Source organism: Lissotriton vulgaris, chromosome 1_1, assembly GCF_964263255.1.
Source record: "Lissotriton vulgaris chromosome 1_1, aLisVul1.2, whole genome shotgun sequence".
In the NCBI taxonomy this organism is placed as follows: Eukaryota; Metazoa; Chordata; class Amphibia; order Caudata; family Salamandridae; genus Lissotriton; species Lissotriton vulgaris.
Genome location: NC_141685.1, coordinates 716,688,718 through 716,708,271, shown reverse-complemented (window position 1 = coordinate 716,708,271; position 19,554 = coordinate 716,688,718). Strand labels below are relative to the sequence as shown.

Below are 19,554 nucleotides of genomic sequence, written 5' to 3'. Positions count from 1 at the left end.
CTCTAAATCAGGCCGTTGTCATTGCTTGACTCCAGTGTTAGACACAGGAAGACTTATTTTTACATTTGTGACAAATTGCTAAAGAGCCACAGCACATTTTTAGGGCATATTCTACATAGAACAACAAAGACGTCTATAGCACATGTAGGTCAAATGCAATTGAAAATAACCCATTGCTGTAAAAGCATTGAAGATGGACATAGTAGGACTGGCCGGGATGCACGTCCCCTGATCGAGCTCTGTCACTTAGTGTGTTACCTAAGACAATGCATGACAGTAGGGTAATTCGTGGCTGTCTGACAGATAGGAGAGTGGGCTGTAGAATGAGTGGTGCCGGGTGATGCAACCGTGTTTGGGACTCAGACGAATATTGCCCTTCCTCCACCCTGTCTCCAATGCTGGTGCGCCCATTATGTGTGCTCTAAGAAAAGTGCACCTTTGACTGGAATGGGACTTAGTCGTGAACAGATATTGTGGTGAAACTATTCCAAAGGGAGGAGTCGGACATTTGAAAGCGCAAGACACTAAACAGAACTCTGTTAACGGTATATACCATGAACCTCAAAAGCAAGACTTCTTGGCTGTCCTGTTGAGGAAATTGTGTGACTGGAGGTGATTAGTACCTGACACCAAATTCAACCACGGAAAATCAGGGCACCCTGATAAATGTGCAACAAAAATGAAAGTAAATGAAATAATTACACTTACCTTCCTGACGCGACGTCCTCCTCGCTTGGGTCTTCTCTAGACAGTCAGTGCGGGACCCAGGAAACTGCAGTTACTAATCGTGGCACTGCTCTTATGCAGCATTAAAGAAGGGCCAGGATTGGAGCGAGAGGCCACCTTCGGCGCTCCCGAAGGCACTAGAGACTTACGCTGTCTCTTGCCCACTTGTTTTAAACATCTGGGTTAGAGAGGTTTAAAATGTGCATGTATGGATGGCAGTCGCAAGACGGCCGCCCAAAGATACATGCTCACTTAAACTTAAAGTGCCCTGCTTCCCGCTGCGATTTATTGTCCATGAGTCAGTGGGCTACTTTGGTAGTGTTGATGGGCGAGGAAGGAAATTCCCAAGGTTCTCATACTGGCTTGAGATACATTCCCTGCGATAGTGTGGTGGGCACAACCTTGAAATGAGTAGACAAGATTTGGTTTTCAGTTACTGTTGCAGTTGAGAGGCAAATTGATATGTGATTAATGTCACCTTGCTGGAGATTAATTTGGCATTCCAGAGGCAGAAAGGCATCTGTAAATGAAGCTGGTTTCTCAGCAAGGTGCAGGTTTGACAGTTGTTAAGACCAGAAGGGATGTGGGGATTGGCATTATTACAGAAGCACTGGTGGAACCATGGTGGAAAGACAAGGACTAAGATAATTGGAGGAGGAAGCAGTGGCAGGGGAAGTGAAACTACAAACCGAGAGTAGATATGCTAAGCAGTCCCACGAAGATGAGGAATATCAAAACCAACAAATCTATATGGAGGGGTAACAGAAAAAGGATTAATTGGATAGGTGCAGTGGGTGGAAGTGTTGAAATAGTGCCTAGGCGTGCATAGATTCATGTCTGATGAGACTCCGATATGGGCAACAGGACTTTCAGTACCTGTCGGAGATAGGAAAAGCTGGTGGGATGTGTGTACTATCCTTTCTCCCACTACTAGGCCCCCCCTTCTTAGACTATCTTCAGGTTATTGTCTATAATCAACATATTTTCATCTCTACTGGCCAGGATTTCATGTTTTTCCACTTCCTTTGGTAGATTTGGGCTATTCTCCTCAGCATAGATATACTTCTCTTGGTTATCTTGATGATGGCAGCATGGCCTGGTTCATTCATCTGTGACAGAAAGGGGCTAAGCCACATCAGGGTTGTGGGCAAGCAATATACTACTGTATGCAACAAGCAGATGACATGCTGAAGATGTCCACCAGCATGTCATCTGCTTGTTGCATACCGTAGGATGTTGCTTGCCCACAGTCCTGATGTGGCTAAGCCCCTTCCTCCCACATATCTCTTTTTTCTACATGAACAGTAAATGTGCACAGGACAGCACTGGTGACAATCCCATAACTTTTAGAAGTGAATGTCTGTAGACATTTTTGGAAACGATCCTTATAATGCTTCATTTTTGAAAGAGAAAGGCTTTACCATAGAGATGCTATGCACAGTCACTTCATGCATGATTGTAGTGTTCGAAGTGGAAAATGTGGTTTCCTGTCAAACAGACCAATAGAAGCCTATCCTGAAAAAGGTTACTACAGTTGGGTGATAGTGATCAATGACATAAAACAATGGTAAGATGTAGATTTTTTTGGTCCTTTCAGAGGTTTCATACCCATCAACAACCAGAATCCATTCTTGAAACAGTAGTGGCGACATACATTTTAACACTTGCATGTATTGATAAGATTTATGTATTTGAGTCCTGCATGAAATAGATAGGAAATCTGAAATAAAGACTAATGGTAGTGAGATGTCTGTAGTACACTTTGCGAGTATGCTGATGTGACACTCACAGTGTCTTCTTGCAGTTTGAACAGCTCGCCTACCTGTGGATGGAGAGACAGAAGTCTGGCGGGAACTACAGTCGTCACCGCGCTCAGACCGAGAAGCACGTAGTGCTGTGCGTCAGCTCCCTGAAGATCGACTTGCTGATGGATTTCCTAAATGAGTTCTATGCTCACCCGCGACTGCAGGTACGACACCGATGTAAGAGAAGGATTATGAATGAGTGATGCTTGTATCTGCAAAGAGGATGCGTTTCTGAAGACTGATGCTTGACGTATGTCTGTCTACCAAATCAGAATGTGGATGATGAGGAAAGGACACACAAACTGTCCCAATCAGGACATTCTAACGTGTATGTATTTACGAGGCTACATGGAAAGTACATGTCAGTTTCTCTAGGTTTGACAAGACAATGTTACTGCGAGATAAAGACACCTATAGGCTGCTACGCACATGCACTGTAACAAGATTGATTCCAAGATTTAAAAAAAAAACGCTAAAGAATAAGGGGGTCATTAGGATGATGCGCCGACTTTGTCCGCCCGTCATCCTAGCGGGGATTTGGACCGCCCGCCATAAGGGCACATCCTGCATTTTTAGCATTGTGTCGGGTGGTGCTCTCAGCACTGCCCGCCACAATGCTAAAAATGCATTAAAGCATTTGCATAAACAAAGCGGCAGGCACCGCGCGGTGCCTGCCGCTTTGTTTATGCAAATGAAGGGGGGTACTGAAGGTGTGCACCCCCCACCTCTCCTTCACTCTGGGGACCTGCAGGGGGCCCCAGGGTGAAGACGGCATGCCTTTCCGTGGCGGCATTGCCGCCGCGGAAAGGCATCACCAGAAGCCATTGTAATATGGTTGGCAGTGTCTGAAAGACACCGTCACCATATTAATCCTTTTCCGCCCCGGCCGCAAGGTGACCGGGGCGGATAAGCGGCGGACGGTCTTCCCGTCCACCGCAGTACCCCCGCCATTTTAATATGGCGGGTGGGAATTCAGGTGAGGATGTCGGGCGGATTGCCCCCGCCAGGCCGGCGGTGGCTACCGCAAGCCTAGCGGGGGCAATCCGCCCGACATCCTAATGGGCCCCTAAGTGTTATAAATATTACGAATCAGTAATTAACAGGCAGATTCTTCTGTTTTGAATATCAAATGTTTTATTTTCAATCAGAGAAAAGCTAACTGGGATTGCTAAACACACTCACACGCCCATACACGCATATATAGAAAGAGAGAGGGAGAGATTTATTTTGGGGTAGGTCGCTTGAACAATGCTGTTGTCTTCAAAGTGCAATTAACAATGGGCTATCTATCTATCTATCTATCTATCTATCTATCTATCTATCTATCTATCTATCTATCTATCTATCTATCTATCTATCTATCTATCTGTCTGTCTGTCTGTCTGTCTCTCTGTCTGTCTGTCTATCCATCTATCTATCTATCTATCTATCTATCTATCTATCTATCTATCTATCTATCTATCTATCTATCTATCTATCTATCTATCTATCTATCTATCTATCTATCTATCTATTCTCTGTCTCTCTATCTATGTATCCACACAAATACATACATAACCCTTCAGCACATGCCATAACTAAAGCTCTGTCATTTATTAGGGGCTTATTACCAGTCTGGCAGCCCACAGACCACCAGACAATGAGGGCACAGAGGTGGCGGTCTTCTGACTGCCCTATTATGACCAGGACAGTCGGCCCACTCAGGGACAACCGCAACTGCCAGGGAACAGAGAACCCCTGTGGTGGTGCAGCAGTCTTGAAGCCGCAATTTGCTTGGAGGTGCCGCTGCAGTGAGGAAACAAAGGGGGTGCCATGGGGGGCATGCAGCGGGGGCACACGTTGTGCCCCCCTGTGTTGCATGCACCCCAGTTACCTACACATCATAGACTGCAGAAGTCCATCACGTACATGTACTGATTTTGACGTTTCCACTGTGGTGCCTATTTCATAGGCACTGCCGTGGGAACGCCAAAGAACCCCCCACCAGACAGGAGAAAACTCCTAATCTGGGGGTTGGTTCAAAAATGGGTTTGGCAGTGATAGAGTGGGGCGATCCTGCTCCCGCACCGCCAAACTCATATTTAGATAGCCTTTTAGGAACATGGTGGTGGGAGCATGAGTTATGATGTGCATAGTTGGTTACACACCATAAGTGACGAATTTCAGGACAATTTCACATTTATGTTCACCGAACTATAACAGATCTTTAACTGTGGTGTTATCAGTGATGTACCACTTTCACCTACTATGTACGTACACATCCTGCACTGTGGATGGCCTCTGGCCAAGCCTTGCAGCCAACCTACTTTGGCAGCGGCCGTGGAGGTTGATCGCATGGGCTCCCTGGGATTGAACTGGTCTTAATTTGCTAGCTACCAAATTTCATGCAAATTCATGAAACAGTGCCATGAAATTGATACAACCAAGTGTAGGCTAAACAGCTGAGTGTCTGCCAACTTTTGCACATATCCATCAAACAATGCTAAAGTTATTGGTAAAGCAAACATGTTTTGCCTCCCCCCCTTTAATTTCACCTATTGCTTCTGCACAATTCCTAATTATACATGCACTGGGTGTAACATGCTAACTGCCTGCCATAGTTGAAGCAGATTCATAAAACAGCACCAACGTTAGAAGCAAATACATTTTTTATGACATCCCCTTTATTTGCTCCCCAATTGACTGTCACAAAACTTTACATACCAACACAAAACCAGTACTTTCATCCTTTTGCAAACTTTTGTGCACATTCCGTCCACTTTGACGAATTTGAAAAAAAAACAAGAATAATCTCAAGTTACTAAGGTCCTGATTTGGAGGTTGGCTGACAGAGCTGAGTCTGTCAGGATGGTGGCGGACATTACCGTTGCCAACTCAATCGAACTCCACCTGCTCAATTTTGAGATGACAGCCATCCCTGTGGTCATCTTTGTACATTGAGAGGAACTGATTTCATGATAGTTCCCTTCAATGTACTAAAAGTCTGGTGTTTGGCTGCCATCATGTTTGATGGCCTTACAACAAAAGTTTTACTTTTTTTTGTTTTTCGAAAAACAACTCCCACAAGTGGGAGATTGTGTTATAAACACAACAAAATAATGACCTCCCACTACTGTTTGAAGTGCTGCATAAATGCTTTACACAGTGCCTCTAAATTAACCTTGATTGCTTTTGTGACAAGCTACCAAAGGGTTAAGCACAGGTTAATTAGAGGTTTGTTTGTGACTGCACCATGATAAGGTTTGTGTTAGACCTGGCACCTTGGCGTGAGTTTCCCTTCCACTTTGTGCTGATGTGCCTCCGATGTTTTGCTGGTTTTCCGATACTCAGGGCACTGCGCCACGGCTGACCCGTGCCGCAGTGCAAGTGCTCCCTACTGTAAATTATACATGTGATTGGTATCCATGATTGGTTCATTGGATTTACTGTTAGTCCCTAGTAAAGTGCACTAGGAGTGCCGGGGCTGGTAGATGCCATTACTGCTAGTGGGCCTGCAGCGCTGGTTGCGCCACCCACCGAAGCAGCCGTAAAGATGTGTCTGGGAACTGCGACCGCAGAACCCGCGTGCGGTCTCGTACTGTCACGCTAGCTGGGCAAGTGCACCCACTTGCCAGCCCGAACCTTCCCTTGACTACATATTAGTCACCCCTATGGTAGGCCTGCGGGCAGGGTGCGTTGTAGGTGCAAGGTAGGACAAGCCCTGATGTGTGTGGCATGTCCTAGTAGTGACTTACAACCCAAATCGTATTTCACTATTGAAGGCTACCTGCTCCCGTTAGGCCAGACTGAGCTGCTGGAATTGTTACACCCTATAATCCCAGCAGGCTCAAGGAGCATGGTAGCGAGTCGTGTTTAGTATGCCTGAACTCAGGATGATAAAATATTTCTTGTAGTCAAGTTTATTTTGGTATCCTGGGTTTGCAAATGCTACTTTTAGAAAGTTAGCATTTGCTTGCCTAACCATTTCAGCCCGCCTCTGCTGGTATGTGTATCTGACTGTCTGGGATGTGTGAGTGACAGGGCTGGGGGGATGACAGGTGGTGAATGCACAGATTACACCTTAGTGGGAGGTAGGAGTGGCTCTTGACTCTGGATCTTGCTGTGCTCTACCACCACAATGCTGGCTCCACCCTCCTGGGGAGCGACTGATGACTCAGCCGACACCTGGCCCAGGACGGGCGAAGCCCCATCAACAAGGTGCTTCTGGCTGCCCCTGTCCACACAATGGTGGCTCCACCTCCTGTGGGGCGTCTGATGCGCCTGCCCCTCACACTGACAGCAGAAGCCGGAGTACACCCACCGGAGTACTCAAGGACTGAAAGTGGCTATGCAAAGTCCCCCCTGGCCTGCGAGAACAAAAGAAATACCGTATAAAAGAAGGAGCCCTGCTCCTTGAAAGTTAGATCCAGTTTGGGCTACAGAAGGAACTCTGCCCGACGAGAAGGACCGTGAAGGACAAGGAAGGGTATGGTCTCTTGCCTGTGTCTGGTGCCTTGCTGCCGAGGGAGAGGAAAAAGGAAAGACTACGAGAAGACTTTTGCTTGACAAAACTTTGTGCCAAACTCTGCTGACCGATCTCCAAGGGCTTGCTCTGAACTTGCCCCCTGACCAGCGCCCCAGGACCAGTGGGCGCTACACCCTGCAGAAAGCAACTGTGTGTGCTGCTTATCGCCGCAGTACCGACGGAGGAATCTCCTCCAAGGCAACGACATCCACCTGACCACCGTGACCGGGGCCCAAAGCAACCGCGAAAGCAAAGTGAGGTCCAGCCGCCGCTGGCCCGAACACCGTGACCGCAACTGCACCGGGAGCCCGAGAGCAAAGCGAAGGAGGACCCGTCCGGTCCGAGCTCTCGAGTTGACTGCGCCACGAGCAGCCAATACACTTGCAAAGACGGACAGTCGCCCTGTGAGAATCCTCTGGGTCGGTATCTTGCCCGACAGCTCAGCTGTGAGCGCACAGCTGCACCGGCACTTGGCTGGGTACGTCCTGCACTTGGGGACCGTACTGCCACTTGCCGCCACCACACAGCCGCCGCCTACAGGGTCGGAGCGAACGACGAGGAAAGGACCCTGCCGCCACAGAGCACCGCTGCCCCGGATGACCCGTGACCTGCTCGGCTGAGAGCCGCAACGACCAGCGACCCCGGGAAGGCAACGCGACGTGGGACAGCTCCCCTGGAAGCCGCCCGCCCCACAAGAACTTTGTTGAACCGGCCGGAAGGCCCTAAAGAACACTTATTGCTAGAAAGAACTGTGGCAACTTGAACTAAGTAACTTGGAACCGCTATTTTGAAGTCTGATAACTGTATTCACTTGCCTGCTTGAAGTTTATATAAAGAGATATATTTTCAACGAATACAGTTTGGTCTCGTTGTGTGGTGGGTTGGTTGTGACGGTGTAATATTGCAAGTGTTTAACCCTATGTGCCCCAAAGATTAGCCTACGACTGCTTAAGCCACACTACCTAGAGGGAAAGCAGAGGTTGTCTGAAAGGTAACCCTCAGCCCTGACGAGGAAGAGAGAGTCCCTGCTTGTCGCTAGTGTCGCCACTGCGCCAACTAGAGCCTCCCCCTTCCTACAGTTTGTGATTCCTGCTTGAGTAGGGCTTATCCACACCCTCAACCAGTAACCTCATTTTTTTTAATAAAAAGCATAAACGCCAGGAGCACAAGGCACTGGATATTTAAGTGAATCTCATATTTGTTTCTGATTTTTTTTATTTCTACCTCTGTAGTGCACGACCTTTGGTCCCTGCATCATTCAAGCTGCCATTGTGAACATCTTTTGCTGCATGACTAAACTTGACATTATAAATGTTTCCTGAATGAAGGCCTCGCTTATTCAGAAGTGAACTACATATAAGAAACTATACAAATATGGAATGCAGCAATTTCTTCTTTTCATAATTTACTGGTAAAGAGAGATTTCCATTGTTTGGGGGTTTACGTGGTGGATCGGTATATTTCTACTTTCAAAATTACTTCTGTGTATCCTCTGCTGAAGGAATTATTTAGCCCCACTGTCAACGTATCCTATGCACCAAAATGTAAGCGTGTAATATTTTTTGTCAGTGCACATCCTAAGAGCTTCTTAGGCTCTGCGCCCTTGTCTTTAATAGGGCGCGGGCGCAGTGGCAAAGGGACTCCCTCATCTGCATGGGGCACGCCCCATGCAAAAAAAGCGAAAACCTCCTGAAGATAGCGCTGGCACTTTATGTGCACCAGTGCTATCAGTATTATAGAAGGGGTAGGTCAAGTGGCTGCAGCCCCTTCTGTAAAACCAAAGTGCCCCAGGGCGCCCAAAGTGGGCGTAAATGCCTAATCTCCCCCCCCCCCCCCTCTAGGGCACTTATATTGGGCACACTGCAAGATATCTTACACTACTCAAAAGACTTGCTTAACAAATGAAAAAAACGAATATCCTGACAACACTGAAATGGTTACCTCCCTTTTCTAAAGCATAGAGAAAGTGTAAAAAAGTAAATTAAATATTAAAAATAATTGTACAAATGTTGTATGAAATAATTGTTTATATTCATTTCAAATGTAGAACGAAATAGAAAAATGCCATAGCACTATTTACTTAATCTTGAATTAAATTGTCAATGAATTAACATTATTTTTTTATTTATTTAATAAAATGGCCAGCCAAAGGAAAATATTTGCATGTATTTATTGTGTATTAAAGCTTACTCAATAGTTGTGTGTAGAATTAATAAAAATTCACATAATAATTTTTTAAGAACATTAAAGTGAAGTTTATTTTAAAATTTAAAGGCCATAAAAATAAATATTTTTGAATGAAAAAATATTTATTTCAATATATTTATTTTTATAACATATATTTACCCAGAAATCAGCAGAATTGCACAAAACCTAAATAGAATTCTACAGGATATACAACTTTTAGCATGTCGTACTGTGTATAGATAGTAATCCTTTGCCTATATACCCAACATCTGACACTGAGCTTTTATTCAGGGGTCAGGAAAATACTAATTCCCTGAACATTCAAGTGGAGTGTGATGTAAAAAAACCTCATAACAGATATTGTATTTCCAATTCCAGGTAGCACCCATGACATTTTTGGTATTCCAACATAGTGGAATTTTCCAAAGGCTATAAAGTTGGATATTTTGATGAAGAATATTAATTAGGTAAATATACATCACCTTACGGGCCATATAGCTTAAATGTGATTTTTATTCCACAGCTAAATCATTTTTGTAGGTAATAGTGCGTATGCCATACTGCCACGGCTATTGCAGCCATAATCATTCACTACCACTCCCAATAATTGTCAGTACAGTAAGTCATACCATAGAACAAATTTGGACTCAATAAAAGTCGATTTAGATATCTGCACAAGAGTGGTGGTTTCCTGAAACACTCTCCAGAGATCAGCTGTAAGAGTATAGCAACATGTGCCATAATGCACAATATTGCTACAAATAAGAGACTAACAGTAACAGTATCAGAATGTAACTTCGATGAGGAAGGAGATACAATCCCACCACCTCCCACACAAGATGAAACCTGTGCTGCTGAGGGGCGTTTTAGACATGCCAATATACCCAGTCATTATTTTTCAAGGTAAGTTAATACATCCATTCAATCTTACATAAAGAAACATAAACCAGTGCATGTTGTATAAATAAATACACCTTTATTTTCAGTTGAGAAATGTTACATCTGAAAAGGTGCTTCTCTTTCCGGAAGCTGTTTTGTAGAAACAACATATTATGAGAGTGAAATGCAAGGTAAGGATGTTACAGTTCGCCCTTTCCAAGACTTGTGGTTTTTAAAGCTGAGGAGGTTTTAGCTGCAGCAATTTCAGCAGCACCACTGTGACTCCTCCTCCGCTTCAGATGTAAACTGTCTGTTGCTGAAATGCTGCTGACAGTGGATTTGTTCTCACTTTCTCTCACTCCAAGCGGTGTAACACTCGTAATTCTAGTTGTTTGCACTGTCGCCACTGCCTTTGTTACTTGGGTTAAGTTTCTTGCCAAATCCACACTGTAGTGCCCCATTTGCCCATGTAAACTTATGGTGCTATGAGATAAGGTGGTTGTAGCATGTGCCAGGGGATTGATGGTGCAAGTTAGCCCATCATTGCAGTATGATGTATCGCACTCCCTACACCGTTGCTGGAAGCTTTAATGGTGCAGTTCCTCACATAGGGACTTGATGGCATCTGTACGATCAGAGAAACTGTCATTCACTGCCATTTGATTGGCAGCTAGGGTACCTGTGACATTTTCTAACCCAGTTGTTAATGTTTTTATCTAGGATTACTAGTTTTGATTTATCATTTTGATCTGCTACTGTTGCAGACCCTGAAACTTGAGCATACAGGTTTCTAAACGTTCAAAGAGTCGTTGGTTTGCATGAATTATGATATTTGGATCAAAGGTCTGGGGTAGAGTGTTTTGAGGATGATGAGTGCCAAGTCTGCAGGGCCTGACTGAGAACCCAAAGCAGCCCTGGCAATTTTGTCAGACCACCCCCAATCCCGGGGGGAGGGGGAGGGGGGGGCAGCATGCCGGGGGGCGGGGGGATCAGCATGAAGAACTACTGCTAAATAAAACCAGCCCCCAGAACTGTTGCTTTTGTTACTGAAGGCCAATATTGCAGCAGCCCTGCAAAACCGGCCCCTACTAACAAAACCAGCCCCCACCACTCCAAAACCGCCCCTACCCTTTCATACTCCCGAGCAAACATTCAATGCCTGCTATGGCCAGTCCAGCCCTGAAAGTCTGTATCTTCTCTACAGTTGGGGTGGCCTCACTGCAGGTTTCTGTGCAAAAATTGTTGTGATGTCCTCACTCCCTTCTTCTGCTGTCTCTCTGTGTTCCATAACTGCAGAACTTATATTTGCATCAATGTTTAGACTTGCCTGGCTCCCACTATAACTGGGGTCAGCTAAATGCATGTCTATGTCTTATGGCCGTTCTCCTACAGAGTGGTCACTTTCTGTGGGTGGATTTTCTGCGTAAAAATGAATTGACTAGACCCTAGTCATTTGCTCTTGGTTGTACATTGACTACATATTTAACAGTAATATTTACATTCTTTTTGTCCTTCTATTTGTTGGAGATTTCTTTCACACTACATATCCCAAAATTCAGTTTGAAAGTACATGAACTTCTACTATTGTGTATCTAAAATGTAGACTTTAGCTTTTTGATTACAATACATTCCTATGGATTACCAGTATGTGTATTTTTCGTAGTGACACCCTTCAAATGCAATGTATAATATTAAAAGTCTGTATTTGACTTACCTTGTGAGGTCCCTGGAATGTCTGAGGTGTCAAGTGCACCAAAGTCAATGATGGCTCCTGTCTCCAGAACTGCGTTGATCCTCTATTGCACCCCCTTCTATTTTTTACCTCTTGAGCCTCAGACACTTTCTGGAATGACTTGCCAAAAAATTGGTCATGGTGGCCAACACATTCGTCTGTGAGGATTTCAAGTTCCTTTTCTGAAAACTTACGTTTTCTTTTCCTGCTGCCAGTATCCTTCTCACTCTCCTTATGTGTCACATTAATTGCATAAAAGGCTGGTTGTCTAACACACACTAGGATACACATTGGGTTCTCCTAGGCAGCTGCTGCACCAATTTAATCCCGCTGTAAAGCGAGGCCTACTTCCTGTTTATAATGGCATTAATGTATGCCCAAAACTCTAGTCTCTATTTGAAAATACATTCGCTATTTAGGAAATGCAATTTCCTAAATACCAAACCGACTACATTACAAATCACTATTTATTTACTGACTCATTCCATACATACCGATTAGAGATGACTAGATAGCAATTCACAAGGATTCACTTTTAGGTAATCGCTATTCGGTATTTTTGTACATATGGCCCCAGGTTGAAGTCTTTGTGTTGGCTCACTATCCTGTTACTATGGGCAAATCACTTACTCTCTCAGTGCTTAAAATAAAATATGATCTTGTGTAATGCAACTGCCCACAATACCTTCAGGTCGAGTTTGCACTATATAAAACTGCAAAACAAAATAAGGTTGCGACTTTACATTGGAACACGTTGAGTTTGTTTTTGTTTCATTTCCTGGAATAAATCAAATAAAATATCCATGCCACGAAGCAAAGTGTAAGACAGTCTGGTTTTTATACCAAACAAGCCTTGAATTGGTTTACCATGCCACATAGCATAAAAAATAGCTCTAATACATTAAGGGCAAACAGGAAATCGTCCCGTTTGCGACTGCAATATCTGTCTGGACCATGTACAAACCCTATTTTGCGAGTTGATAACCTATTACCAACTCGTAAAATAGTGTTTGCGACTCGCTATTAGGAAATGCGTGCCAAGGGTTGCAAAACAGTTGCAGTTTACACCTATTTCAAGTAGGTGGTAAGCCAATCGCAAGCTGGAAGGAGTCCCCAGGGGACTCCTTCCCCTTTGTGGCTTGCATTCAAAATATTTTTTAACCCCTTCCACACTCATGACGAGCTGGGCTCGTCATGGTGTAGCCTCCTCGCACACTGATGACGAGCCCAGCTCGTCATGAAATCATGTAAATCTGAAAAGTTCAGCACCGGGGGGGAATTGGTGCAGCGGCGATGGTGTTAAAAGCAGGCAGTGGTCCCACGTTTCATTTTTCTTTTTTTAAATGCATTCCATTTTCATTTAAGGAAAATGGACTGCATTTTTTTTTAAAAACTGCTTTATTTAAAAAGCAGTCACAGACATGGTGATCTGTTGACCCCAGCAGGCTACCATCCCTGGGAGTGCTAGCCATTCCTAATTGTGTCACAAATTGCACTTGCCACATGAATATTAATAAGGCAGGCAATTTGCAACCCCATTCGGAATTGCAAACAGTGTCTGAGACACTCTTGTACATTCCGATTTGCGAGTCACAAATTGCGAGTCACAAAACGAGGCAATTTGCAACTCGCAAATTGGTAGGGGTGTACATCTGGCACTCATTGAATAAATGCAGATCATAAAGCAATGCATGTGCCTTCTGCTCTTTCTTGTTTCTTTTTTCCTCAAGGTGATATATTATCTGGCTGACTTTCTGCTTTTTCCAGATAGCCATCATATTTCAGTTTCACGTTTTTCTATATAAAGTCAAAGACTAATCTCAGTATATTGTTTTTTACTTGAGAGGTGATGAAAGTGCAGAAGTTGCAGTCCATAGAAACTGCATTAGTGCTTTTTAGAGTGATAGTCCATTTAAAGGGCTTCTTAATACCACTGATCTTCATACTAGGGGAAGTAAATAGACATAATGACAATTGCTTTATCCTGCTGTGGCTCGCAATTGGAGTCCATTACAATTTTCTATGATTGAAACATGTTCTTGATACGTGATTGATGTTGAAGCACCTCTGACTGCCTTAAAACTCATACTTTTTCACCAACTTGATTCACAGGATTATTATGTGGTGATTCTCTGCCCTACGGAGATGGATATCCAGGTCCGCCGTGTCCTGCAAATACCAATGTGGTCACAAAGAGTCATCTATCTTCAGGGCTCTGCACTGAAAGATCAAGACCTCCTGAGGGCAAAGTAAGTGTGTTCTGAGCTCTAACGTCCAAATGTAATGCAATCAGGTCAGATGAATGTCTCTGTATTTTCCCAGTGTTGGCTATTTGCTTTAGTTGATGGTGTTTAACAACGATCTCCACCATAGCTAGCTCCTGGTGAGGTGGATCCATGGAAGAGTTTCAGTATGTGCACATAAGAAACATTTGAATAAAATTCATCTAAATATAATCGGTATTCTGAAAATCCAATGTGGGCCTAACTCTCCTGGTCCTAGGTTGGACAACCTAGTTCTATTCTTTTGCCATGTGCGTATTCAAGAATAAGATAATAGGCAGGGATGTATTATATTGTCTTCCTTTCGAGGTGACTCATAGAATGAAGAGAATACACATGAAACACAAAAATGGCCTAGCAGTTGAATTGTTAGAGAAGGTGTAATGCTTATTGCTATTACAGTTGCAAAAACAAGTTGCTTCTGTCGGAGGACCAGTGAAGCATAAACCAGGAAATGTATGACCTTAAAGTGAGGAGCAATGAGGATGTGAAGGATATTTGCATAAATAAGGGTGTTAGTGTGATTGTTGGGTAGAATACTACTTGTTGAATTTCCACAGAACTGAACACTCTGAGCAAAAACACCCTTGTTGTAAATGAAGAAGCTTAGAATAAGTGACTTGTCAATGACAGTACTTCATGCCGGTGCAACAGCAAACTGGTGAGGACAAGAAGGTACAGTAGAGGAATTATGAGTGGAGTGAAAGCCATAGAATATTAAGAGCAGTAGAGGGCAATACCAGAAGGGCGCTCAACTGATAGTTGTTGATATGGAAATGTGATCCTAACTTAAATAAAGTTTTGAGTTGTTCCAATCAGTGAATCTCTTCTTGCTAATGTTGGCTTTAATTTAGGCACACTGCTTTTCCTCGCTTTCCTTCATCTTACATGTGAGGAGTATCGTTACGTGGCTTCCCCTGTGTGTAAGTGTCTTAACGGCAAAACATTCTCTCCACATGGTGCTGCACATTGCATTCAGTGGTGGCTGGTGACATTTGAAACTAGTGGGGCGTAAAAGTTCTGAGTTCCCTGTGGTAAGAGTAGCAATCAGCAAGCATGATCGCCATAAGGGTGTTTCTGGGGGCTTCTCTCCACAAGAACATTTTTAAACAAGAGTGGGCAAACGGTGCATTTTCAAACAATTTTGAGAAAGTGAGAAGGTTAATAAAATAATTACGAAACAGTAGTTATGACATCAATAAAGAGATTTCATATGATAATGACGTAGGTAGCTGCTTATTCAGTATAACCATAGAACTGCATAACAGACTTTGAGATAACAATGAATTATATTTGTGTAAATCATTGTATAGAAAATATTATATAAGACAAAGGGGACTACTAGCTGTGGGATTCATGTCATATATATTAGTAGGCATTTTTAAGAGCGCTTGGTGATATGGAGAAACACAAACTCAGTATTCAGACGTAACACAGTGGTTAGTGTTAGCTTTGCTAATAAGAATGTATTTATATGCAAACAAACCCTTTTTTAGCAACATTAGGATAATGAAAGACTTAGAAAAAAACATAACGTTCTAACCTGTACCAGGTAGCTTGCATGCAGCTACTGTGTTAGATACACTTGTAATTTATGAACTGCACAGTAACAGAAGGACCTCTGTGACAAAAGCAGTAACCCACTAAGCTATGCACATAAAATGCTGTTCTGTAATCTGAATAGTACATGTTATTTCCAGAAGGCATATGAACCCTCTGTGCTGCTACCTTCAATGAGTCAAAACTGTGATCTTTCTCCAGGAAAAACATTACTCATTAGAGTTATCTTGAAACTACTAGATGTAGAGGGACTCTGCAGTTGATGATTTTAAAATTACTGTACTGCTACAAAACGGGCCTCCACTCAGTCCGGCCTGCACCCCATAAAGACATCTGTGCTAAACTAACTGCATAGAAATACACAAAACCCGCAGGGAGGAGATCTTAGCTCGATTAAGATAGCCCTAAGGGCGATTGCACTTACTGCTGATGACTGCAGTTATCCTGCATACCACAAGAAATGCCCCATAAGATAACTTAGTGGTTACATGCAGGAAGTGCAGAGCTCGGCAGTCGCCTACTGGCCAAAGGCTAAAATGATGTGAGATAGACGAATAGGTGCATTGTTTAAATTTTATAAAATAATTACCAATGTTATTAATCAATGCGGATATGTCTCCTTATCGTAAGGCAACGTGCTTACTATTAATTTGCATGGAAAGGTTTCCATGAAAATACATCAAATATGAAAACAAGCTCACACACATTCCTCAAATTATGTCACAAATGAATTGATTTGTGCAGAAACGAATCGTCTTGGAAACAAAACAATTTGTGAAAAATAGAATGAAGGCAAAACACAATTTTCACAGAAACTCATTGATTCAGTTCACTTTTGTCTGTATTCGCTGAACCCAGATTTATGCATTTGTGAAAATTATAAAAACCTATTTTGGCCATTACTAACTTCAACATACTCAATATAAAAATTCCCCACCTCCACAACTGACCATGATAATTTCGTTTCACCCACTGTAGGGCTGAACAGCTTTCCTCATTCTCCCACATTCGTCAACCTTCCCTCCCAAACCACTGACCTCTCATTTATCGTTTCCATTCAGGGGAAAACGATGCGATTTTGGGGAGAAGTTGACCTTTTGTAGACTGGAGTGACAAGGTGTATGCAGCGCACACCACAAATCAAAATTAACTGCCTCATGCCGCTACACAATCAGCAGAAGGAGCAGAAAAACAAAGTGAAGGTTTCAGGAAAAACATTGTCTACAAAATACAAACAGGTCTCAGTGTGTCTGTACTACCGTCCAAGGCTCACCGCTGCTGGTAGTAGCTTAGCGTTACCCTCCGCCGTCACAAAGTTGCACCAGTCTCTGCCCAGCCATCGACCCCTGGGACTGAAGCCGAATGTCGGATGCTCCTGGCAGAGATACCAGAACCCTCCAAAAACTGCACGCTCCCAGCCCTGCCCCCACCTGGACTCCTGCTCTACCTCATCCTTTTCCATTCGGAAGAAACCCAGCCTGCCCGAGACCACAAACTTCCTTGACCCTTCTTTCAGCCGCACGTCCTGCAGCTTGGATCGCCTGGCCTGACCCCAGCGCCATAAAATTCCTGCAGGGCCAGGCTATAACACTTCAGTTCAGCAGCGTGACCCCTGCAGGGTTCTAACACCAGCATCTTGGCGCGACCCCCCTGGCCCCTGTGTGTGAGAATGATACATATTCCATGTAGGAATAGCTTTCCGTCTGTCCATTGTTTGCGCTGCTTGCGCACTTTTATTTGGCACTAGTGTTCCATGCCAAGGCACGTCATACCGTTTAGGGTGACTTTAGTTGGCGTGGTTTTGTGTTGATACGAAGGGAGTTTTCCTTTCTTTTTACTCCCATTTTTTGCATGAGTAACCCTAGAAGCCGCAGAAGCCTTCGGCCAACCTTGGGAGGATGAAAGGCAGTCAGCACAATAATCGCACTACAGGTCACCAACCCGCTCATCTAAGCGGCCCCTTACCTCTGTATCTTTGGAGGGCTTCTTCCTATGAGAAATATCAAATTACATTATCGCAGCTCTTCAGGAGGAAACTGTAAAATGTAATTGCGCCGCGTAAATCCCACTGCATTAAAACCTTAATCGGTTTATGTAAACCGCCGGATCCCGCCAGAGTGTCACAACAGTAAGTGACAGTAACACCCATAGTTAGTGCCTAGAGTCAGTTGCGGCTCGCGGGGGGGGGGGGTTAGGGGGGGATGACGAGGAGGGGGGTATCGCGCGGGGGTGGGGGCCGGGGAGGATGGGGCGTTTTAAAATAAAATAAAAATGTATCCTACCTGCGCAGGTTCGCGCCGCCTCGGGTCCGTTCGTTGGCGCCTACACACCACCCACATCACTGGCAAGTCACGTGGTAACCCCTCTCAACCCCTCTTACCCAATCCTGGCGCTGCTCCAGCACCAGGATTGACTTAGAGCAGGGTTACTCTCTGCCCGCCTGCCCATTAGGAGATCGACCCTCGCTCTCCCAATGGGCATGCGCAAGACAGAGTGGACACTAGTGCGCATGGGTGGGCACGGCGGAAAAATAAGCCCTCCGTCCCCTCTCATGCGCACTTGCCACTTGTACTGCTGCCTGCCCTGTGCCTGTCAGTCAACATGACGTCGGACCGCCAACCCCTTCAGACTCTGAAGGGGTGGGCGGTCCGACGTCATGCTGACAGACAGACATGATTGTCAGACTCAGTTCTCCTTCCTTGTCTCTAATTTAGATGCTGACGGAGCTGCGGGTGCGGGCGGCTTGTGGGGCAATGCCCCCAATGGACGCACCGCCACTGATTGCATTGTAGAAACCTGAATGTGGTTATGTGTCACAATGGGTGCCATGCCATTCGACGGGATTGACCTCAAAACTTCCTATGTCCACTTAATTGTGCCCTGAACCCTAAATAACCCTTGCCGCTAGTGTTCCCTGAACCCTGAAAACCCCTTACTTCCCCTACTGCTACCCTTTCCTGAACCCTAATAAACACATTCATGAACCCTAAGAGCCCCAAACTATTCTTTGATGCCACCCTGTCCTAAATTCTAAAACAATATTTCGACTCGTTAATGCTGCCCTTACCTGAATGCAAAAAGCCCCTATTTCTTAACATACCAATTCCGACACCCCCACCTGCAGCCTTGTCCCGCTGAACTTCACCTTCTCAGAATATTTTTCTTCAAATTTCTTCCAAGCCTGAAGGTAAGCGGCGACCGGGTACAATCCACTTTCTGTACCCGACTTGTTCTCCATCATGGTCAGCCATATTTTTCATCTTGGACCCAGTCTTGCATGACTAGATGTCTGTGGTTGCCGTTTTGATCTTTTAGGCGCTAGTTTTTTCATTAAGCTTTAAAAATACATTACTCTGGCACTACAAATAGGATTTTTATCATTTTGGAGTGAGAAATGCATTAAAATGCACTCTACTTTTCTAAATTGGTGAGGTACTTTTCTTGTACTAAGTTTTCACTTTATTGTTGTTTGTGTGCTACATAAACACTTCACACATTGCCTCTAGGTTAAGCCTGATAGCTTTTGTGCCAAGCTACCTGGGTGTTAAGCACTAGTCAATTTGGTGAATTTTGTGGTTCACCCTGACAAGAATTGTGATTATTCTTTGAAGTGGATTATCTCCCCCTTCAACAAATAATCCAATTCCTTACAGCAATTCTTTTTACTTTAAATGCGCCACAGGCAAATAATTATTATTGGTGCAGAGAAAAGGTGCTCTTGGTTTTGAATGTTTGCAACCTAAAGACAATTGAAACACACAAGGCAATTCTGCAATTAGCCCAAGGTTAATGCAGTGCTTAGTTTGTAATATAATATTTATTGCAAGAGCTACAAATATCATTATGCAAACACGCAATAAGTGCAATCAACAGAAAAAA

The 19,554-nt window shown here is 44.1% G+C and overlaps 1 protein-coding gene across 1 annotated transcript in view; it reads left to right on the top strand.

The window, feature by feature from the left end:
- The window catches only part of LOC147747702 (potassium channel subfamily T member 2), a 1,549,272-nt gene that overhangs the window by 986,561 nt on the left and 543,157 nt on the right, over positions 1-19,554 (top strand). The window contains exons 11-12 of the mRNA XM_086926024.1: positions 2,531-2,695; positions 13,946-14,082. Coding sequence (XP_086782150.1) covers positions 2,531-2,695; positions 13,946-14,082 — 302 coding nt within the window. The remainder of the gene's footprint in view (positions 1-2,530; positions 2,696-13,945; positions 14,083-19,554) is intronic.